Source organism: Elgaria multicarinata, chromosome 9, assembly GCF_023053635.1.
Source record: "Elgaria multicarinata webbii isolate HBS135686 ecotype San Diego chromosome 9, rElgMul1.1.pri, whole genome shotgun sequence".
Classification (NCBI taxonomy): domain Eukaryota; kingdom Metazoa; phylum Chordata; class Lepidosauria; order Squamata; family Anguidae; genus Elgaria; species Elgaria multicarinata.
Window position 1 is genome coordinate 53,266,990 of NC_086179.1, and position 25,199 is coordinate 53,292,188.

The 25,199-nt window shown below is 39.2% G+C and overlaps 1 protein-coding gene across 1 annotated transcript in view; it reads right to left on the reverse strand.

Moving 5' to 3' along the window:
- TRHDE (thyrotropin releasing hormone degrading enzyme) overlaps positions 1–25,199 on the reverse strand; it is a 280,840-nt gene that overhangs the window by 14,281 nt on the left and 241,360 nt on the right. Inside the window, exons 11-15 of the mRNA XM_063133867.1 lie at positions 24,288–24,421; positions 24,134–24,189; positions 7,776–7,923; positions 3,413–3,510; positions 2,634–2,741 (exon numbers count right to left, since the gene is read on the reverse strand). Coding sequence (XP_062989937.1) covers positions 2,634–2,741; positions 3,413–3,510; positions 7,776–7,923; positions 24,134–24,189; positions 24,288–24,421 — 544 coding nt within the window. The remainder of the gene's footprint in view (positions 1–2,633; positions 2,742–3,412; positions 3,511–7,775; positions 7,924–24,133; positions 24,190–24,287; positions 24,422–25,199) is intronic.

Genomic DNA, 25,199 nt, shown 5'->3' on the forward strand with positions numbered 1-25,199 from the left:
TCCTGAGATCATCGCACCTCACGTGTAAACGAAGGAGGAATCTCGCGATAATCACATCGCGGGAACTTCCCTCCTCCATCGTGGAATAAAAGGTAGGTCTGGCTAAGGCCACTGACTATTAGCCATTGATAGTCATGTCGTCCCTGAATTTGTCTAAATGTTTCTAAAACCATCTGAGGTAGTGGCATTAATTCTGTCTTGTTGTAATGAATTCCATGAGGTGACTGTGAGAGAAATGACTTTCTTTCATCTATCCTTATTCTACTGCCAATCAACTTCATTGGATAACCCTAAGTTTTAGTGTCAGGAGAGAGAAAGATGAATTCCTCTGTCACAATTTTATTGATTTTTATAATTTTGTAAACTTCTATCATGCCTTCATTTGTTGCCTTTTTTGTGACCTATGAAGTTTTAGATTTTCTTCGTAGGGGAGGTGATGTAACCCCGTGATCACTTTTGATGATTTTTTTGGCACCTATTCAGCACTATCTGAGAGCAAGCGAGAGAGAGAGAGAGAGAGAGAGAGAGAGAGAGAGCATGAGTGTGTGATAGGAAAGGCAATTTTGTTTTCAACAGATTGTTTCATCTGTCCTTCAGCTCACTGGCATAACTACTGAAACCTACTAACCCATATTCCTCAAAGTGAACTTAAATCAAAGGAAAAATCCATCTATTTACTGGCTGCATATGCTATTCTACGACCTGTTAAAGTTTGCTTGATTCAATCTCTGTAATGGATGTAATTCTTCTATCACTGTAGTGGGTGTGTGCATGTATGAGTGTGCCTGTGTGCAGCTCTCTGGCTCCCTTGGGGCCCAAAAGGTTGTGAGTTTACCTTTTGGTAAACTTTTGGTTCACACTTGAAGAGTTTACAATATTATTTTTTGCAAGTTCTTCCTTAAGCTTTGTAAGCCAAAATACAGGTTAAGTTTCTTCAGAAGAAAATCTGCAAAGGATAATGTATTTGAAAGCACGTTTTGCTTTCAAAACTGATGCATGGCAAAGGTTAAAGAGGTTAACAAGGCTGATTCTCAAGCTCAGGCAGAACGTATGGTAATTCTTTAAATTTTTTAGGCTGAGCCACTATGCTGTCATAAGTAAGGAGTGTGAGTAATGTACTTCTTCACACATGGAAGGGCTGCAGCAAACATCTTAATTTCCTGAAAGCAATCATTTCCACAGTACAGTACTAGAGATGAATTTCAGAAATCCCATTTTAATTCACAGTTTGGATTTAAAACAGCTGCATATATTTATTTTAAGTGGTTTTGCTAGTTTTCACTTAATGATGTATGTTTCAAAGATTTCTAGCAATATAGTGATACCAAGTTCCAACACAGGCTGGTACCCTGGACTCTTAGATTACTTCTATACCTCCTCTGGCCTACATGATGTGTAACAAAGTAGGGATTACATGGTATGTATACACTGCTTTCTCTTTCTCCCTTATCCTAGCTTGCTGATGCAACAGCATCTCCTAGGAACATGGCTACATATTTCTACACTGGCCTAGCTGTTTTGTCACATGTGGTGGTGGTACTAGTAGTAATTTGCTGCACATTTGGAAATGTTCGCTGTTTAAGGGACAGTCCATTGGATAATTGTTCCATTGGCCCTATAGAAAGACCATCCATAGTTAGATGATGCCTAACACCATTCCCTCTATTCTTGCAATGAACAGATGTGGTCCTACAAGGATCTGTACTGGTACCATTGTTTTTTAACTTGTTCATAAGCAATCTGGAATTAGGAACCAGGAGTGAGCAGTGAGTGACCAAGCTTGCTGATGACAATAAATTAGAATCAAACTACATGTTATGTGAATTACATAGTGTGAAGCTGAGCCTTATCTTTACTCCTTATGGCCCCAATTAGTCCATAGTCCATATGGCTCCAATTAGGAATGGAACCATCACTCACCAGATGGGGAGGATTAAGCCATCCCTAATCTAAGCCCCTTGATTCTTGAAATCTCCTCCTGGGAGGAAAAAAAATACCCCCTCTCTTTTTAAACTCCCATGTGATGGTGGTAAGGATTTCAGGAAGAAATGATGGAGGTGAGCATCAATCCTCCCCTGCCAGAGTGCAGGATGAGGTAAAAGACAGGTGGTTAGGATACCTGTAAAAAGGGGATGTTTTTACAGATAGCACTATTGTTTTTATATTCTTATCAAAAGACTACTTCTTGTGGATGCTATGTCCTGTTGCTTACAGCTATGACCATTGGCCATGCTGGCAGCGGCTGATGGAATTTGTAGGCCAAAATATCTGGACAGACCAATGTTGGGGAACGCTGATCTAGAGGAAGAGCCTTACTGTTTTCTGCCACTCAATAGGTGGCGGCAGCAGTTCATTTTGGTCATGGGCTGTGGGGTTTCTGTCACACTCTTTTTCATCTCTGTGCAATGGACGGGAAAGTTAAAGCACAGCACTCCCTCTCCTTTCAAAAACGTCATGCTTGTGGAATGCAGCAGCTCCCTCTTCTGCCTTAGAAAACCCAACTATTGCTAATATTGGAGATTTTTTAAAATGTTTTTATCTGTTCCCCACAAAAGTGTTGGGGAAAAAGTAACCCCAACACTTTCGAAGCCAAGGAAGATGCACGTTGCCATTTTTTAAAAAATTATTTTTACCTGTTCCTGTTGCTAGAAATCCAGTCTGAGATCAGAGTTGCAGCCTGCTGGTGGCAATGCTTATTACCAAAGCTGCAAGCCAGCATAATCACTTCACGGCGTAACTCCCTGAGTATCCCAAAACACAAACAAAAATAGCATTAGGCTCATGTTAATAAATATGTTCAAATTCTCAGATGAAAATACATAATTGCTTACAAGATCTAAACTAATATTTAACAACGTCAAACATATTAACAATGCTTTAACTGTAGATTTTAAAATGACAAATCAGTTAATAAGTAATTACATTTAAATAGCTATAAAGCCAGTCAGTTACGAGCATGCATGCATCCAGGCTTCATGAGCCAAAACCTAAATTATAACTTAGAAAAAACATATTCAAATATTCTGTTCAACTTTTAATAAAAACAGACAATAGTAAGACCATAATATGAATTCAGAAAACAAAAGGCACAATCCAGCCAAAGTTTAACATTTTTAAAGTTCCATTGATTTCAACAAGACAGGTAAACATGTACTTAATTCTCTCTCTCTCTCTCTCTCTCTCTCTCTCTCTTTCTTTCTCTCATGATAATCAATGTAAAATTGTTATTTGCTGGAATGGTCTATTGACTGCAATAAACTGTTGTTGTTGTTGATAATCAATGGAATTTGGCTAGGTCATGCCCAAAATAAACAGAATATATAAATGATATGTCACATTCTTGAAGCTCATATTAAGTTAATGGAGTTCAGATTACAATAACTATTTTGCAGCAGTAAAAATATAACAGTACTCATGTTGGTAGGAAGCTTGAACAAAGGATTTGTCCAAATTATTTGTTGGCCATCCAAGCTTAAGATACATTGAAGCAACTTGTCTTAAAATATATTCCTGAAACAGAGAAGGGAAAAAACTGTGTCAAATACTTCCATAGTTAAAATTAACAGGCTCCATCTAGCTCAAATATAGTTTAAAATGGTTCCATATTGGAATATTTATATATGACATTTTACAGATAAGTAGTGCCCATTTGTTTTTGGCATGTGTGCCATGAGTCAAGTTGAAAGTATGAGAAGCTGCCACTTCACTATCCATGCACCCTATACCAACGCCTAAAGGGCAAACCTAAGCATTCTGATTATCATGTTAAGTTTGGCCCTTTAGAATCCTCCACTGGAATTCAAAGGAGACTCTTTTCTCCCCTCCCCACCCAAGGTGTGTGGGTGGAATTTCAGGTCAAAATTGGCAGGTGGGGAGCTTAAATCCCCCTTCCTGAATTCCCAAGGTCCTGATCTGAATTGGGGCCTTGTGTGCTTCCATGGATATAAAGAAGCCAATCATGCATAGCTCTGCTATGTGTGATTAGCAGACTGTTTAATTTGGCCCTAAAAGCAGTGTGGAAAGAGGAAGGTCTGAGAGGACTGTGGGACCTCTCACTGCCATTGGTGGCACATGTGTCATAGGCTGGTCACTCATGACGGAGATAATTGAGATGACTCATTAAGATTACCTCATTGTTATTGTTAAAGCTAGCAATTGCTAAAGAGCATGGCTTGGATTCTGAGTTCCCTTCAATAAACAGAAGTGCTCCTTCCATTCACGGAAGGGCTTGCGATCCTGCTGGCAAAAGGGGGAGACAAATTCCTCAACTCTTTGCAGCCCCACCCCCTGCACTGTTCCAGGTGGTCTTCCAACCTTCCAGAGCAGATTTTTAAAGAGTGTGAGGGGCTTCATGGGGAGTGTAAAATTTATAAAGTTGCCTTCAGCAGGAATATCTCATGCCTATAAGTCCACTCATGGGATGTTCCTGCCTGAGGATGGGAAGTCAGGATCCAATGCAGTAGCATTATCTGCAGGTGGGACGCAACAACCAAGGGTAAGCACTTTTAGGTCCCAATGATTTCTATCAGGGAGAGTTAAGCATGTGCTCAAATATCCTTCTGAAATAGTGGGGCTGAAAAGTGCTTAACATTAGCCAGAACATGCCTTGTGCTTTAAACATGTAATGTATACTTGACACAAGTAGGAAAAGCTGCTGGAGCTTTGACGGGCTAGTATTTACCTTGGCAGGCTACTCTTGACTTAAAAATGCATGTTTGAGTAATGTCCATCATTAAACATTTATAAGTGACACATTTAGGCCACACACAGAGATGAAATTGATAGGCTTGGTTGTCTTTATATGCACAAATATGGCAAAACCATTACTCCAGCACAGCCAATTGATGTAATAATATTGAATAATGTGAACTGCATACCAAGATTGGACAATTTAACGAGGTCTGTATTTCAATGTCCTTTTAGTTGTTGGCATTTTTAAAAGCAAAGGCAGCGTAACACGTTTTCTACTTTTGACCCTTACACAAAGGAACCTTTACTTTCTATGTCAAGTTGTAAAGTATGCCTCTGTCATCATACTCATATCGTAATTTTCTTACTGCCAGATTCCCCAGTTTTAGGTGAAATATAAATGCAACTTTTAAAATGTATTTCACATTATATTAGCAAAATATGAGAGTGAATAACTTTTATTTACATGGCAACATATTCAGCTGCATGTTATGACAAGTTGAAAGGAGATACACACCTTCCTATGGCAGGTAAGTTATTCCTGCGACAAAAATGAATTTATAATATCTTTCTTGTCAACTCTTATGTGATAAAGAACCATCCAGCAATATTTTTACTATTCTTATTTACTAAAATTGCTAAACAGGAGTCAGAAATTAATACATTATAATGGTTCTTCAATGGAGGCAATAGCAAGCTGGCAACTGAGTTTTCCATTTAATTCAGAATTATATGACAGGAAAGGAAGCTTATGCTACATATAATTCAGTGTCTGCTGGCAATTGTTAGAAAGTCAAAGGAACTGAGAGGAAGGAGTGTAATATAGTGCAGAAATGCAGTAATTCCTTGTTTGCCCCACAACACAACTCCTTGTTTATTCTAGATGACAGCATCCCTGACAGATGGCTGTCCAGTTGCATCTTGAAGGCCTCTAGTGTGGGAGAGCCCATGTCCTCCCTAGGCAATTGGTTCCATTTTTATACTGCTCTAACAGCCAGGAAGTTTTTCCTGATGTCCAGTCAGAATCTGTAACTTGAACCCATTATTCTGTGTCCTGCACTCTGGGATGATCGAGAAGAGATCCTGGCCCTCCTCTGTGTGACAACCTTTCGAGTACTTGAAGAGTGCTATCATGTCTCCTCTCGGTGTTCTCTCATCAGATACATGAATAATAAAAGACAGAGGAAAGAAATGGTGGCTCAACTGCTTAATGAGGATGACAAATTGATAACAGATGACAAAGAAATGGCCTAAGTACTCAATTCCTACTTTGGCTCAGTCTTCTTCACAAAGTGGGTCTATGACCCCCCTGGAAAAAGTGAAGTACAAGCTGAAAGGGCATGATTACAGTTTGAGATTGATAAACAAATGGTCAAATGTTTAGCCTGGATAAGAGAAGATAGAGGGAAGGCATGGTAGCACTCTTCAAATACTTAAAAGGTTGTCACACAGAGGAGGGCCAGGATCTCTTCTCGATCATCCCAGAATGCAGAACACGGAATAATGGGCTTAAGTTACAGGAAGCCAGATTCTGGCTGGACATCAGGAAAAACTTTCTGACTGTTAGCGCAGTACGACAGTGGAACCAATTGCCTAGGGAGGTTGTGAGCTCTCCCACACTAGAGGCATTCAAGAGGCAGCTGGACAGCCATCTGTTAGGTATGCTTTAAGGTAGATTACTGCAATGAGCAAGGGGTTGGACTCGATGGCCTTATGGGCCCTTTCCAATTCTACTATTCTATGATTTTCCTCTTGTGTTTTGTTGCTGTCCAGAACCCTTGGTTTGTGTTATATTTAATAGATGTTATTGGCCATTCAGTTTATGCAGCACATGTGATTAATTACAGTGGTGTAATCTCAGTTCACAGTGCTCATTAGATACAATCTGAACGGGGAGGGGTGTGGTTCAATGTGAAAGCACACAAGTTGCATTCAAAAGGTCCCAGATTCAGTCCCTGGCATCTCTAGATAGGGCTGGGAATAACTCCTGTCTGACACCCTGGCAAGTCCCTGCCAGGCAGTGTAAATAATACCAAGTTGCTAAATGAGCCAATAGTATGACTCAAAATAAGGCAGCTTCCCATGTTCCTAACTTATGGCATAAAAGTGCTCCTTTTCTCAAATGTGCCCCTTCCTTTGGCAATTTTCCCTCCTGCAGGAAACATTTGTTAATGGCAGCTTTGTGCATATCGGTAATCTACTGTTCCTGTTACATGTGCCACCTGCCCCCAATTATGGGTGAGTTTAGGATTAAATAGTAATCTAGTCCTTGAATTCAATTCAGCTTTTCGGACTGAAATAATGATAACATCACTTCTGGTACTGGCCACATTCTGATAAAATTTATAGCCACTTTTATAGAGAGCTTTAGTAAAGTATACCGTGCAGCCAATCAGCTATTACTAATATAATGAAAGTGGATGCTTACAGTTACCACATTAAAGTAAGAATAAAAACAGAGAACATGACACAGCCAAGTTAAGCACTTTTAAGTCACACTGATGTCTGTGAAAAAATATTCTAGCACATATTTAACTCTCCCATCGAAATGTAAGAGTGCTTGTCTTGCTGAATCATGCCTCAATGAAATAAATTCTTATATGGCCTTCCTACATAATCACTATTATCTTAAGCAGTAGATGCACATTCATTTCTCACATAGCCTGCACATCTTATCGCAAAGTGCACTGTTTTGCAATGGGAAAATGCAATTCTTCTTCCAAACAGCACATTCATTGCTATTACAATTCTGCCTCACCACCGCATAATTTTGTGACACAGTTAGTGATGAATGATAACATTTCCTTACTATTTTTACTACCCTGGAGATTATGTGCTCCCTTTTCTTCTGTACTGGGAGTGTACATCTGGCCAGTACTTTCTCTCTCTCTCTCTCTCCATCTCTATTAATAAGGCATATCGTAATATTACCATTGCAGGATTACTGCACAGAAGTTAAAGTGCATTTGGGGATACACCTTGCCTGATCATGTTGAAAGGCCCTAGGCAAATTAAAGAATCTTACTGGAAAGGACAACAACAGTGTGGTAATTTATAATAACAAAGAAATATAAATAGGTCTTTACATTGAAGATGTTGTAGTTTTCTGTGCGGTCCAGCAACTTATCTAGAGGATAAAGTGCTCGGCTAGCAGCATGCCAGGGCAGAAATTCCTTTTCCTTGGACAGATACCTGATAACCTCTAGTGGAATATTCTGAGGCAAATAGCCAGCTCTGTACAATCAAAGAAGTCAATGTTAATTATTATTTGGTGGGAAAGGTCCCTGATGATACTAGAAACTGAGCTAGGCTTTTCTAAGTGTACATACAAGGAGGAAAGTATGATAATTTCATCGTATTATGCTATCATGTAAATATCATTTCCAAAAGCTTTTATGTGCTGAGTGCCTTTTAAAAGCAAACCTATACATCATAATAATACCTATAATTTAAATGAACTAATGTCTACAGGTTTAAGTGAATTTGAACATTTATGAAGTTTTGTAGGAGATATACAATTATTTATTGTAAGGGCATTCAAAAAGCCTGACAACAGCAATCCAACAATCACAAGCATCGCTGCAGAACATCTTTATAGGAAACATTTGTTTATTTATTTAAAGTATTTATACGCTGCCTTTCAGAGCAAGTCTTCCCAAGGCGACATATAACAAAACTTACAACTACAACACATGGTAAAACAATAGTTAAACTCAGACAGTACTATATACACGATGGTCCCTAACTCAATTATAGGCCACGGTAAACAGGCGAGTCTTTTGGTTCCCCTTGAAGGACTGTAGAGATGGGGGCAATTGGAAGAAACTGACTCTGGGGCAGCATTTTTTCTAAATGAAAATGTCATCTTGCTTCTGCACTCTTCCAAAAACTGCTTTGCTAAGCATCTGAGAAGACATAGGCTGCTTTCAGATGTTTCTCCACAGCTTCATAAACAATGGTTTATTAAGCCATGAGTTGACACCGTGGCTGTGCACTTCTTCACCATTTCCCTCTCCTCTTCCCATCACACACTGACTTCTGCAAAGAGATCCTGGCTTGCATTAAGGCTATGGTTATAAGAAGCCAGGATAATACCGTATTTCTTCGATTGTAAGATGCCATCGATTATAAGACGCACACTAATTTCAGTACCACCAACAGAAAAAAAAAACCTAAGACACACCCACGATTCTAAGATGCACCCCGTTTTTAGAGATTTTATATCGGGGAAAAAGTGCGTCTTAGAATTGAAGAAATAGGGTAAGACAGGATCAGGTTTGTTAATCAACATTAAGGCCATAGCTAGACCTAAGGTTTATCCCTGGATCATCCAGGGGTCATACCTGTTCATCTAGGTGACACACAGGGGATTCAGTGTTCAGGCAGGTGCGAACCCTGGATGATCCCAGGATAAACCTTAGGTCTAGCTGTGGCCTAAGTCACAGTTGCCCAGTTCAGATGTAACAGGGAACTCTGCACTGATCTCTGAACTGAAACCAGTGTGCAATTGAAGGGAAGGAAGGGGAGGCACAAGGGAGAACAATGTTGCCACAGTACTCAGCGAGAACTTCATAAACAATGTTTTATGAAGTCGTGAACAATATAAGAACACCAAAGTCATGTCAAACTCAAGCATTTAAAACATGTGATCATTCTCTAGCAGAATTGTTTGTGGTTGTTGTTTATCTTAAAACGTTTTTGCTTTGAAGTTTTTCCTTTCCTAAAAACTACTTTATGTAGCAAGTAAATATTTTCATAAACTGGTAAGCAAACTATTATAGTCTTCAGTGTTCCTGTTTTAGCAAGATTGAAATAGAGGGGTGGGTTCTTCCTTTTTTAAAAAAAAATAAAAAATTAAAAGCCTGAGTAAAAAAATTAAAAGCTTGAGTATACTTTAGTATTCTTTACTCATATTTATGAGTAAGACCTTTTTATTCTCCCAACATTTTAACAATCTATAAATTTTAAATAACATGGTTTTGAATTTGTAATTTTGCATTGCTGCTGTTTTTATCTGGTTGAGCTTTTATATTGTATTTTATATTATGGTTTTATACTGTTGTTTTAATCTTTGAATGGTTTTAATTTTTGTGAACCGCCCAGAGAGCTCCGGCTATTGGGCGGTATAGAAATGTAATAAATAAATAAATAAATAAATAAATCATATACTTTTCCAAATTTTCATGTTTCATGTTTCTCCAAAGTAGCAGCAGACTAAACCAATCTGGCAGGAATGGCTGTTTCCACTGAATATGGTAAAACACTAGTACTGTGTGACGTATATAGGGTGTCAAATTGTTCTTTTCATTATCTCCAAAATTTAGCAAGAGAAACAAACAGAAACCAGTTTTCATTAGTCACAACTCTTACAATCTCTCTTTTGTACTGGACCAGCACCTTTAGCCAATGCCTGTAAGATCAGTTGTACTGATGGAACATATCAAGAGGTTTCTTGACTCCCACTGCGTATCTCTTGGATAATGCTGGACATATATGGATGTACAGAAGAACAAGGGAAATTGCTGATTGGATACAGCAGCAGCTTTCTTGCTTTGGGAATATCATAGAGAATACCAGCCACTTTGAGGTCAATAATCATGCAAAATCTTTGATGAAGAAAGGATTGCGAAAGCATCTAAACTAAAGTTCAAGCTGGTGCCTTTTTAATATTGCCATGATATTTGGTGCTCAAAAGAATAGTGAGATGATGATGATGATTCCGCCTTTTTCCCAGTAGTGGGACTCAAGGCGGTTTACAAGATTAAAACATGTACAATTAATACATATAAATATAAATTTACAAAAGTCATTAGTTAGGCACTATTAATAAACACAGGGAGATTTAGAAGGTACAAACCCATCAGTTAGAGGAGTAGGATTGTGACTCCTTCAGAAGAAAATAACCTGCACATTCCTGCAAAAAAGGAATTCTTCAAACCATAACCCCCCATGACTTGACATCCCAAATTAGATGACACAGAAATTAATCTTTAAATTGCTGGAGCTTACAGTGAGTCATCTAATGTTGACGGAGGCATCTGTGTGTTGTTCAGCTGCATTCTGACCTTGGTTTGTTCTCTCCCGTTGAGTAACTGAACCCACAGATAGATCCCAACACATTCATTTCCCCCTTAGGGACAACGTACCAAATGGTAGTGTAATTGCCAAGGGAAAATTATTACTCCATTCTGAATTATTTTCTCCATAAATCCAAAACCAGTCAAACAGACTCTGTCACAAAAACAACAGGGTTGCCATAGAGCACTGCGAGTCCTCAGAACAAGTGCGCCATAAATCCATAAGCCCACCACCAACCAGAGCCATTCTGAGCTGTGTTTAAATCAAAATTAGAAAACCCAAGCTGGCCACAAACGGGCTGACAGTGTTGAAACAATGGAAATGAGGTGATTTAGTTTCCACAGCTCTAAAAACCACTCTGCATCATCTGTTTCATATGGAATGTATAGGACGTGACTAGGTTATTACTGCTCAGATAGTTCCTAAACAGGGGTGGGAGACAGAAACTAACACCTTTCCTCATGTAGATATGAAGCAAGGATTGTTTTATGTCTTCAGTTTGGTCTCTCTGTATGTTGTGATATGTAAGGAAATTACACAACACAATACTCCATAAAATTAGATTTTGTTTTATTTTGTTCTGTAGTTTGAAAAATAAAAATAAAGGAAAGGGTAAGGCTAATTTTAGTGTAATATATGCAACTCTATATCCCACATTGGGTATGATGCTAAAGGAAGAGTGCTACATTTCACGCTAATGAGCCCAGTGTTATACACAATGGTTTTTATTCTTCTATAAAAGATCATCACTTCAGCAATGGTGAGGATCGTGAGATCTTGGGCAATTAAAACCAAGCAGTCATCAGGATGCTTCTTTGGTTCCCATTAAAGCTATAGGAGCCAACTGGAGGCTAGTCTTCCCCAATCTGGTGCTCTCCAGATATGCTGGATAACTCCCATCCCAAAGGGCACCTATATGGGAATGATGGGAGTTATAGTCCAACACATCTGAAAGGCTGAATTTCCCCCTAAAAGGCAACAATAGAATCTGAGTTATAAAACATTTACTACTAAATAAAGAAAAAGAAAAATAATAAACATAATCAGACTCTCTAAAAATGCCTAAGCAAGTTCATTATGGGCACTCAAAAGTGGAAATTCAAGTTTACTAAGTTTCTTTTCTAAATAATTTTTACTGCGAACTTTCAACAAAACAAAACCAAAAGAAAAAATGAAGACATTTATTTATTTATATAAAACATTTGTATCCCGCCCTATATCACTAGGATCTCAAGGCGGCATACAGATACAATTATACAATATAAAACAATAAATATACACAGCTAAAAACAAATTAAACCATTAATCAAGTTAAAACCAGTATATAATTTAAAAGCAGTAAAAACAATTAAAACAGTTAAAACAATGTGCGAGCTTGGTGAATTTAACTATCAAAGGCTTTGTTAAAAAGCCACGTTTTTACTTGGCGCTGAAATAAAGTCAGCGTTGGCACCAGTTGGGCCTCCAAGGGGAGGGCATTCCACAGTAGGGGTGCCACCACAGAGCAAGCCCTCTCCCATGTCCCACCATAGTGTATGTACTGTGTTGGTGGGATGTGGAGGAGGGCTCCTCCAACAGATCTCAAGTCTCAGGCAGACATGTATAGGGAGAGGCGCTCCCTCAGGTATCAAGGTCCCAAGCTATTTAGGGCTTTAAATATCATTACCAACACCTTGAATTCTGACCGGAAGCGTATAGGCAGCCAGGTATTAAGACTGGTATTATGTGGTCTCTGTAGGATGTGCCTGCCAGCAGCCTAGCTGCTGCATTTTGCACTAGCTGCAACTTCCGAGTTGTCTTCAACGGCAGCCCCACATAGAGTGCATTGCAGTAATCTAATCGGGAAGTTACCAGTGCATGCACTACTGTGGCTAGGTTGTCCCTGTCCAGGAAAGGCCGTAGCTGACGGATCAGCTGAAGCTGGCCCCAAGTACTCTGGGCCACAGAGTCCACCTGGGCTCCATGACAAGGAAGGATCAAGGACTACTCCCAAGCTATGCACCTGCTCCTTCAGAGGAAGTGCAACCCCATCCAGAACAGGTCGCTTACCCAATTCCAGGACTCGGGAACCACCAATCCACACAGCTTCCATCTTATCAGGATTCAGCCTCAGTTTACTGGCCCTTATCCAACCCATTACAGCCTCCAGGCACTGGTCCAGCACCTTCACCGCCCCAGCTGACTCAGACGACAAGGAGAAGTAGAGTATCATTTCTCTACTTCTGCTGACACCCCTATGACCTCACCCAGCAGATTCATATAGATATTGAACATGGGGGATAGAATAGAGGCCTGTGGCACCCCGAAGCTTAATAGCCATGTGGTAGAACAAGAATCCCCCAATACAACTCTCTGGAGTTGTGCCTCCTCCTCCCATCTCACAGAGCCGGTCCAGTAAGATACCATGATCAATGGTATCAAAAGCCGCTTAGAGATCCTGGAAGATCAATAGAGTAGCACTCCCCTTGTCTTTCACCCAGAGTAGGTCGTCGGTCAGAGCAACTAAGGCTGTTTAGTGTCGTGCCCTGGCCTGAAACCAAACTGAAATGCGTCCAGATAATCAGTTTCCTCCAAGAATGTCTGAAGCTGCCCAGCCACCACACGCTCAAGCACCTTGCCCCTAAAGGGGATATTAATGATGGGGTGGTAGTTCTCACATACCTCTGGGTCCAAGGAGGTCCTCTTCAGGAGAGGGTGCACTACAGCCTCTTTCAAGGCAGCAGGCACCACTCCCTGACAGAGGGAGGCATTTACCACCCCCTGGACCCACCCCATCAATCCACCTCTGCTGGATCGAATTAGCCAAGATGGGCAAGGGTCAAGCTTACATGTGGTGGGACGGACTGTTTCAAGCATCTTGTCCACATTATCAGGCTGCAACAACTGGAACTGATCAACAGAGGCAGTGGCTACGTTCGTTTTCTCTGTACAAAGGACTCATAAGATGATTTCCCCATTGTATTTGCAACTTCCATTTCAAGTTGTTGTTTTCAAAAAAAATTCTTTGTCTCAGGTGTTTTAACTACGTTAAGATATTTTAAACGTGTATGTTTTAATAATTTCTCGGCCCTCTGTATAATGAATTAATGTTTGTGTTTTTACAGTCTTAATGATGTCTGCCACTGTTTCTCATTGGGTCTGTGGCCGTATAATAGATGATGATGATGATGATGATTATGATGTTGTGATCCCAGAAAACATGACCAGACGGAGCGCTCAGGCTCAGGCTCTGCAATAACTGTGACATCAAGTTCTGAGAGAATAAGAGCAACTTTCTCCTCGAAGTGCCTAGCAAATTTATTACAGCAAATAACCGAAGGTTCCAATTCTGGTTTCTCTGAGCCCAAGCCTCTTCCCAACAGGCTCTTCACCACTTGGAATAGTTCTGCTGGGTGGCATTTTGAAGATGAAATTGAGGAGGCATAATAAGTTTTTTTTGCCATCCTCACTGCTGCATAATAGGCACAATGAAAAGTCTTTGCTAATCTTTGATCGTACTCACGCCAAGACCTACACCAACTATATATTATATAGATTTGAAAATATCAATTTCAATGGATGCATATAAAATGTGTGTTTACATTAAATATGGCTTTCTAAAAATTATACATAAGCTTCAATACAAGCAGACCAAATATTCATATAATGGTCCATTTGCAAATATTCCCTTCCTTAAGATCAGTATATTTGGTCAAATACTCTAGAAAGTCACCCTGCCACACACCCTTTCCCCCTGGTTCTTTATTTTCTATTTCTTTGTTTTAATATATATAAATGCATGTTACCTTAGTAGTAAAGGTTTTTGTTTAAACAAGAATACTGTTTGAGTAGAAATGTTTACACAGTGTAAATCAAATTGACCGTATGCCTTTACTGTACAATGACCCAAAAATCTAACCGTATAGCAGTGGCAGAATTTTTGTGGGCTTGTGCTATTCATAATTGCAGAAAGAATGATGTTTCTGTCTATAGAAAGGCATGAAGTCAAGGCATTTGATGTGGACTGTATGAAAGAGGCCTTGACACACTTGCAGTTGTACATATGGATTTCCACGTGATCAGGAACTGTGCGTGGAAGCTCCTCTGCATGTCAGCTAGGGAAAATCAGTCTATTACTAGTCCACATTACTTTTGTATGTGGCCATCCATTCCATTTCTGCATTAATTGGCAAGATAAAAAAAAATCTGTAGAAAAAAATCACAAGTATTTGTTTTAAAGCGCATTTCCTCTCAAAATACACCTTTTCTAAATGTATTTTCTTCTAAAATGCATATTTCTAAATATATTTTGATACTTTTTATTTGAACTGAAAACTGTTTTGGAACAGTTAAGAAGTATGAAAGCTGGTGCATATCCAAGTTTCGATTTACGCATTAGTCCAAGACATGCGGATCAGATCAGTTTATATCAGAATTTATATTCCGTAAGCATCCCAACATACAGCTGTATGAGAAGAGATGGGCAGAAGGAAGACCTCCACATGGTTTGGACTTCAACTCCCAGAAGCACCAGCATGGCCAACAATCAGGAAAGCTGGGAGCTGAAGACCAAAACATCTGGCCCATCCCTGGTGTAAAGGACCTATTCATTCATTCAGCTGACACAAAGAGGTTGGGACTAATGGATATGGCCCTGCTCTCCCCTACAGACATTCAGTATCCATGGAAGGAGGGATAATGAAAGAGTTTTAAATGGTTTTGACTGTTCCAACAAAAGAACCCTCTGCTTAGTTCAGAGTCATCCCACTTAAATAGTCCAACACCAGAAAAAGCAGCTTGAGAGCTGTGACCCTGATGTTGAAACTTGAATGTAGAGGCAATAATGAAGGTTAAATACAAAATGTTTGTTTATGGAGACACCGTATTACTACTTGTGAATGAGTTGAGAAAACACTTTCAACAACTCTGCATGTGAGAGCCGATATTTGGAAAGAGTTTGGGTATGTTTTGTTGGCTTAGATGGAAACCTTGATTATTCTCACAGTATTGCTTTAATTTCTAATGCTTAAATTGGTCTAAAACCCTGACTTTTCCGGCCATTAGTTTGAACAGGGGTTTAAACAACATCATTAAGGATAATATGGATCCAATTATCTTGAATATGCTTGAAGACTTTGGATGTTGTAATGAATTAAATCTGGATCTCTGGGGAAGGATTAGTGCGATAAAGATTGCTACACAGATGCTCCCAATAGACAATTCGGGGAAGTATAATTTCCAAAACATGTAGGTGCATTTTTAAAAGGGTTGTTGTATGTCGCTTTTGCATAATTAAAGGCATAACATTTAGTTACTGTGATCAATGAGCCAGAGCCAACTAGAGGGAGAGTGTGTGTTACATGTTGGATCTTAGAGGTCAAGTTTGAAACTCTAAATTATCATTGGACTCCGTAAGCTGAAGTTAACCGTCAGTAAAGTTGCTGTGGAAATAAATGGAAGAGCTGTCTATAGTGGGGATGGGCAACTTGTAGCACTCCAGATACTTTTCCCCCACACTCCCATCATGCCTAGCCAGCAAATTCAACTATGAGGGATGATGAGAGTTATAGGCCAAAACATCTGAAGGGGCACAATCTTTTGAGTGGTGGTATAGTGGATTTTGCTTCTGACCTTCTGACAGGACCTGTTTCCATGCAAGGCTTTTGGTTATGCAATTGCCCTGCCTCATTCACAGAATTTTACAGGGTATCTTCCACTTCCTCTTGTGTTTTTCCACCACATTTTGTGTATTTTTTCTTTCTGCAAAAACCCATTAAAGAGGAAAAGATGGAGTAGCTGCACAATGTCTTTTGATGGCCAGTGCTAGGAACCATCTGTCTGGATTCACACTTAACAGAGTTACAACATGCATTCTTAAACCTACAGCTCAACAGCCATCCAGGGAAATGAAGAAAAATATCAATAAAGAGAGGACTGGCACTTAGGAATAATCTACTGCTGGACAATAACAGCAAATAAAATGGCAGAACACACTTGTTTTTACTACAGTTCTCAACTAACATCTCCATGGAAAATAACGGTGTCCTTATTTAGGCTTTGCCCTTGCTTGCAAATCACATCCTAATCTAGAAGTCTATTCCCTAGTTGCTGTGAACCACCAAATACATGAGGACGGACGGACACAAATGCCTGAAAGAAACTACCCTTGTTTTTACTGGACAGGAAGCAGGGTGCTGGCTGGCTGGGAATACCTCTTCACACTGCAGCAGCCACAAAACAAAAGAGGCTTCTGCATGGCTGCTCGTGTAAAAAGGCTGAAAGTGTAAAAGGGTTTACACCAGATTTCTATAGGGCAGCTTTGCCCAACCTGATGACCTCCAAATGCTTTGGACTACAACTCCCAGCATTCCTGACTTTCGGTCATCCTGGCGGGGGCCAATGGAAGTTGAAGTCAAAAACATGCAGAGGGCACCAGGTTGGGGAAGGCTGCTCTACAGCTTGTCTTCACTTGTTCTGACATTCACTTGTGTTATTAGGCTTGAATCTAAAGCAGAAATTGCTCTATCACTCTGGGGGCCATTTTACATTTTTATTAGGTTGAAAGCTGCACCACCTCATCAATCACAGAAAAGCGTTTTTTTGTCACATTTTAAACCCAATTACATTTAATCACACATAAAAATGTAAATGGATAAAACAAGTGACTGGAAGTTTCTTTACCACTTCAACGTTTTCATACACCCCTCTTTAAAGAGCTATAATCAGAGTGTGTCACAAACATCACAAATTTCATCAAAGGCTATTTAGAAACAGAAAAAGTCTCTAAAGCAACTCTCCTTTTTTTCTTCACTTGTGCCACAGATCTCTTTCTCTTTCCAAAATCATTTCTCTGATGCCAGCTTTCTCTCTGTTCACCTATCTGATAAATCTATCTGCACTCCTATCTGTATTATCCACCCTTCTCATAAGAACCATAAGAAGAGCCATGCTGGATCAGACCAAGGTTACATCTAGTCCAGCTTTCTGTTCGTACAGTGGCCAAACAGCTGTCGATGGGAAACTCAAAAGCAACAGCAACTGATGCACCTAGGCATACTGCCTCTGATACTGAATGTAACAGATAGGCATCAGGACTAGTAGCCATTGATAGCCTTCCTCTCCATGATTTTTTCCATTTCCGCTTTAAAGTCATCACTACATCTTGTGGTAGTGACTTTCATAGTTTATCTATGCACTGTGTGAAGAAGTACTTCCTTTTATCAGATTTATGGGGTGACCCCAGGTTCTAATATTATGGAAGAGGGAGAAAAATGTCTCCCTATCAATACACCATATCTATGATACACCCTATTCTCTCTTTCTATACCCTATTTCTCTGCTTCACCACCAGTGTCCTTGCAGTACAATCGCTACTTCCAGATCCCAAATGCGTTCTTCCTTCTGTCTCTTTTTTGTTGTGTTTCTCTCTCACACACTTGCTTTCTAACCATTGCTCTTTCTCATTGAGCTCAGCGGTGGCTCACAGGTTTCATTCATCAAAGACTATGCCATCCATCCACATGCTGAGGAAGTACACTGGCAGAGGGGGATTATCAGGAAGGGGCAGAAGCAACTGGCCTTCGGGCCAGTTAATAAAATTAAAATAAAATACATTTTGAGTAAGCCTTGTTTTGGGCCATAATGATTAGATCAAAAATAATCCTTCTTGTAATTTGTGTAACTTTTTGTCTTATTGTGCAAACCTTTTCCTCCTACTGTGTCCATAAGCCTATCAAACTTCAAGCACCTAAACTAGGCTATAACCATAATAATCTCATGCTACTGTGGTCCTTTTGTGTGTGTTAGTCTTTAACATATTGCAGAAAACTTCATTATTTTTATGAGGATAAACGAGATTAAAAAAAAACACTCACAATTTTAATTTTTTGTTCACCTGATAATTCCAAGTTAGGAAAAGATGCTCATAATAGACAGCAAAAATATACAATGGAAAGCGAACTGCATTTTGAATTCCTGAGTTAGGAGTCACTTCTTTAGATGTATTACTGGAGCCACATAAATAAGATGGAACCACAAAAGAAGCAACCATCAATTCTAAAGAATGTCTATTATCCATTAATAATGCACAACGTCTTTCTAAAGAGCTGCCTTCTTTGTCTGTGCTCTTTGTGCCTTTCCCAACCTGGTGCCTTTCAGCGGTTTTAGACCACAACTCCCAGAATTCTTGTCTACTGACATGCTCACAGGGGCCCATGGGAGTTGGCCCAAAACATCAGGAAGGTACCAGGTTGGGAAAGGCTCTTCTAGCCCATACAAACCAGACCAGACCTCACCTCTCACTGAATTATAGCTGTCCATATCCTTTCTTTACTCCAAAACCAAAGAGAAAGCCAGTGTAGAAGTGTGTTGATAGTTCAAGAATTCTCTTTCTCAAGGAAACTTCATATTATGAGAAATGCATTTATGGCATACTAATGTGTACTGTGCACAATTATGCTCTAATAAATACATATCTTGATTTAACTTTAGAAATTTTCATTCTATTCCTATCTATATTCTAGGAGGGGCTATCAGAATAGTAAATTCTTCAGAATTATGGCTTATCAGTTTGTGCGAATGCAGCCTCTGGAATACCACCTAGTGTAACTACATATTCTGTTCTTTCCAGCATAGCTGATTTTCCAGCATCAAGTAATATTGCCAGTATTTTTAGCCTACTATATATTCTTTAGCCATGCTATCATATAATTGGGGGACTAAACACCAATCCAAACAACTTTTATCAGTTCAGAAAACACTAAAGACTATGCTAGATTTTCAAGGAAGGAAATTGTTGGTGCATTCCTAGCTAGAGGATGTAAATGCATGAAGGCGCATCATTCTGGGTCAAACCATTTGTCTAGTGCTGTCTACTCTGCCTAAGTTCTCACACAGAGGCCTTTCCATCATTTGGTACTTGATCCTTCTAACTGAAGATGCCAGGAGCAGATCTTAGAACCGTTTTCATGCAAAACAGGTACTAGATCTGTTGCCCTCCTCAAGGAATGCACTAATTCAGGAATTTCTCAAGCCATGGGAATGCACATATCTTCCCATCTTTTATACAGCAAATTTCCAGAGACGTTGCTGAATCTATGCTAATGCATATTTTATCTTTTAACAAGGGTCACAAGGCATTAGTGTTAAACTCAAAATATATTAGAGTTGACAAATCTTTCCTATAAAAGTCAGCTGTTACCAAGTATGCAATCTCTAACAATTTAAGAACAATTTAGTTCTATGCCTACTGATTGCAGGAGAAAGTCACTCAGAAACAATATGTTCACATTTAATAGAAGAAGCTATGAAAGAACGGTGCTTACTAAATTAAGGCTATATAGAAGTTTAAAATATTCCTTAGAGTGCCATTTAATTCATATTACATATGTTTAAGAGAGCATTATCTTGGAGGCATAAAAGGGGAAATTGGGAAGTTAATGCATATTTTAAGATGTAGAAGTGTATGAATCTAAGAATAAATATTCTGTGCTTCAGAAGAATTGCACAGGTTTCCCCTGGCCAATACATATAAATTGCAGTACACAAAAAGAGAGTCTGCTACTTCCTCTACATATTATATTTGAATCAAATATACTTAAATCTTAGGATGCACATATAAAGGGTACTAGGAAATTGAATCAAAGCCCAATATTAAAGAATAAATGCTACTGTTTATTTCAGATAAGGTTATCAGTAACAGAGGAGTTAAAGTGACATCAATTTTATTTTATTATTTATTTATTAAATATAAGACCTAGGAATCCAGTGCGTTCCCCATCATGATAAGCATTTAGTGATCCTGACATTGCTGCAAGTACCAGGAGAAGTAGCAGCCATGTTCCCATCTACAGGAGGCAGTTTTTGAGTCAACCCCTTTGCCCCTTTCAAGCAAGTGTCATCCTGGAGTTGCTGAGGTCAGAAAGAAAGAAAGAAAAAGCAATCCATATTTCTTCTGACATTTTCCTCTACTCTTTGCAGCCGAGGACTACGATTTCTGTTACGTATTTATTTACTGCATTTTATACCGCACATTAATGAATGGTTCTCTGAGCTGTTTACCGAAAGCGATGACACTTGAAGATACTTTGCAGGCAGTTGCTGAAGTGCAAGAACACTTACGCATTTGAAAAATGAGTGGAACATTTAGTGGGTCAGCAGGCTGACATCATCCAACATGTGCAATGCTTCATATGAATGACTGGGCAAAATAATACTTTGTGAATCCAAGCAAGCCAACTTTCCCATCTTTTTTCAGTCCCTATGTCCCTATTCAAGTAATATAATCTAAGAAGTATTCCTTGTTCCTCAAATCCCTACACTTTCCCACAAGTCTTCCCAAAGACTAAGTAGAGTCTTAAATATTCCAAACCAAGAACAAACTAGCCAAGAGGTTGGGAGATTTTTTTTAAAGAAGAAGTTAAAAGCAGCCGCTAGGAGGAGTTGGTGATGGGTTAGATGGGAGAGAACCTTTTTCTCCTGCACCATTTTTCTAATCAAAATTCCATCCTGTCCCACAAAATTGAAATTTGCCAATGGGAAAATCATACAAAATCATATACAGCTTTGGCATGTAAGTCAAATGTGACAGCACAAAGTCCATTTTTTTACTTACACAGACACAAATCAATTACAACCTCTTCCATATATCTCGTGGGCCAGTATTCAACTGTGTCATTGTGCTAGCCCAAATGATGTTGCACTAGTGGAAACTAGGTTCTGAACTATGCCCGAGGAGAATCTAAGCAAAGTTAAGTTTGTGCAAGTGTGGTTGTGCAAGCAGTTGTACAATCTGCTGTGCAATAGGTTGCGCATTATGCCTGCACAACGCTATGTGCAAACGATTTGTGCATTATGCTTGCGCAATCCACTGTGCAAGCAGTTGCCCATTATGTTTGTGCAACTGGTTGTGCAAGAGGTTGTGCATTACAGTTATGCAACTAGTTGCACAATGGGTTGCGCAAGTGTAATGCAAAACTGCTTGCACAATGGAAAGGTTCGGCAGAGATCCACTAGTGCTATTTGAGTTTGAGGAATGACAGAGTTGGATAATGCCCATTGTAAACAATGATATGCAACTCTCTTTACAATGCCATGCTTACATGAAGTTTAAACAAGGGTAGTTAGAGAAACAGCCCTGTGACTTGTCAAGCATGAAACTATTAAAGTCTGCAAAACCTTGAGCATTCTTCAAAAACAAACATGTCTTCAACTGAGACTGACATTTTGAGTTATTGGTCAAGTTGTTGCTATCCTTCAAAGTCCTTATCATAACATCACATATAAATTTAAGTAAATAAATAGCACCAGCTGATGCTATAGCAGCATCATATCTACCCCTTTAGGAAGTGAATCAGAATACAGCAACATTTAGAATGGCCTATGAAAATAGAAAATAGGTTGTGGTTGGTTAGATGAAGAGGAAAGAGCTAAAGCTGAATGCAGGATAGATTCAGTGATGGTACAAAAACAGAGGGTTGTTTCGCAACCATTCTGGAAGCCAAGTGCACCATCAAGTACCTGATCAGCGAACTGGTCTCCTCCAAAGTAGAGGATGGGAAACTGGGAAACCGCCTTCAGCAGAGCAAATCCACCTGTGCTGACATGCATAAAATGCTCCTGGAAGAGCGAAAAGCAGCAGCTGAAATGGGCGAGGAACACAAGAGTTGGCAGGTCCAGCTGGAACAAGAGCATCAAGAGAAGGTTCTCTATTTGCTCAGCCAGATACAGCATAACGCCTTGATGGTTTATAAACTACTCACAGTAGCTTATAAGTTACTGCCTCCCTCACAAGACTGGACAAATAAGCTATTGTGCATAGCATATTTTCCCTGCTCTAGCCTCTACCCTTCTACCAGCTGGGATTTATCCCAGCATCTTTTGCATTGGAAACCAAATCTCAACAACTCCTGTACCACCGTTACATCACCTGCTTCTCTCTGATTGGCATGTCTTGCACTAGGGCTGATGGGCAGGAGATTCAGGATGTGCAAAAGGAAGTACTTGTTCATACAACACATTTTTGATGCATGGAATTCACTACTGCAAAATGTAGTGATGTTTATTAGCTTAGAATGGATGGCTGTAAAATTCATTGAGAATAGGCCTATCCATGGCTATGAATCATGCTGTTAGGAAGCTATTGTCATGATGATGGTGATGATATGGAATCTCCAGATTGAAAGGCAAGTATGCCACTGAATACCAGTTGATGAGGGGCCAACAACACTGTGAGAGGGCTTATTGCCTTCAAGTCCTGCTTCTGGGCTTCCGTGAGGTAACTGGTTGGCCTGTGTAGGAAACGATGATGCTGGGCCTTTGGTCTGATCCAACAGGGCTTTTATTTTCTTATGATAAGGTGGGCGACCTTCACTGTCACAACAGGGTGGGGATGAGGCTTAATGGGTGCTATTTATTTATTTATTATTTGTTACATTTATATACCACCCCATAGCCAAAGCTCTCTGGGCAGTTTACAAAAGTTAAAAACAGTAAACAGTAAAAGTATACAAAATTTAAAAACATAAAAACAACAGTATAAAAACAACAGTATCCATTTAAAAACAACAGTTCTGGGGGTTCGTTAAAAAACAAACTTAGCGTTATTAAATGGTGTTAAATGCCTGGGAGAAGAGAAAAGTCTTGACCTGGCGCCTAAAAGATAACAGTGTTATCCTCGAGGCCTTTCCATTTGCTGAGGCTGCCAGTCCTGCCCATTCTTCCTAGCTTCTCCCCCATGTGTTTTTGGACTCTGTGTGTGTGTGTGTGTGTGTGTGTGTGTGTGCTCTTTCCATTTTCTTTCTCCCTTTCATCTTTCTCCTTCAAGGCTAGGAATTTTCTGCGTCTCATTAGTAGGCTTTTGGAGCAAGGTGAATGCTACATATTACCAACAATGTAGTAGCACCCATTTACTTTCAACAATGACAACAGTGCATAAAAGCACCATTCCTAAAACTCGTCTACTGTGCACGCATATATCGTACTATAGAACTAGAAATATATATGTAAGAAACAAATTCTGAAGCTTGAAGAGTTTTATCATTAGAAATGATATATTGAACAAGGATCATTTTGGAAGGTAAATAGTTCATTAGTGAAATGGGAACAGATTATTAATCTCTGAAGTATTAAACAGACTTTAAAGGAAATTAATCAAGCATCTACGCTCGGAAATACCCTCAGGGTTTTATCGATCAGGAATAGGAAATGTGCTGCAGACACTGTTTATGCTCCGTGTCATGAAAAGACAAAAACTGAAGAAAGCAAGCTGGAATTTGAAACAGTTTTTAAATAGCTTCAGCCTCAAAGCACACACAGACACATGGTGCAAGCAAATATATGAGTTCTGCAGGAATGTGTATTAGGCTAGATTACCTACAGAAAAACATACCTGGCTAAATTGAATGCATCATCGATCAAACTTGCACGATTACTGACAGAGATTACCTATGAGGGTAAAGGAGAAAAATGGAATAAGATGATAAAAACAGCAGGGATTTCACACATCAAAACAAATTTCAGGTAATATAATGAAATGAGCTTACCTTATGGTTTCTCATTAGTTGGTCAATTAACAGCCTCCAATTTCTAATGTCATAGTTAACCCTAAAATAGCCAGTTTGATTGATGTTGCCCAGAAGCCAGCTTCCCTCATTAAGAGAAGCAATCCTGTGATGTTCTGTAAACAAAGCACAGGAGAAAAGGGACTGGAAATTACTGGTTCAGAAAGTTTCAACATCCTATAAAGGTAAACTTTCCTATATGGTTTCCTTTACTACATATATGCAGTACAGCATAATATGGCTTTAACATAAATGCACTACATTTATTTCAGTAATAAAAACATTACAAATGAAACACTCTACGCTTCCAGAGGGGAAATTAATATTTTTCATACTTATGTCCTACATAATCATGATCCAGTCAGATAAAAAAAAAATCCCACTCTTCTTTCCTCAATTTAAAGAGAAAATACTGACTACATTTTTATAACAAAATTATATTTCGATAACGAAATGTGAATATATCATAGGTGCCCTTGATTAAAAAAAGAAGTAGCAGCTTAATGTTAGGTTTTCATGCAAACTGATCTCTAAGATCAGGTAGCTGGATTAAATTCAGCTTAGGACCAATTCCTATATTCAACCCAGATGTGATAAAGACGTTACAAGATGAAACTCTACCTCATCAGTTTCATGTGGTGAATATTATTTTATGAATGCACCCCCACATGGTGACAGCTAGTATTTATCACATCAGGAAGCTTGTTAGTTCTCACAATTTTCCACTGAGGCGGTAAAGACCAACAGTTGCCATGATAGAGCTCATTCACAAGGAATGTTCGCCACATGAAACTGACGAGCCAAAACCATCTTATGATGATTTTATTGCATCCAAAGTGAACAAGGGAATTGGGCCGTAGTCATCAAAACAGAACAATGCTCGCTTAATTCCAA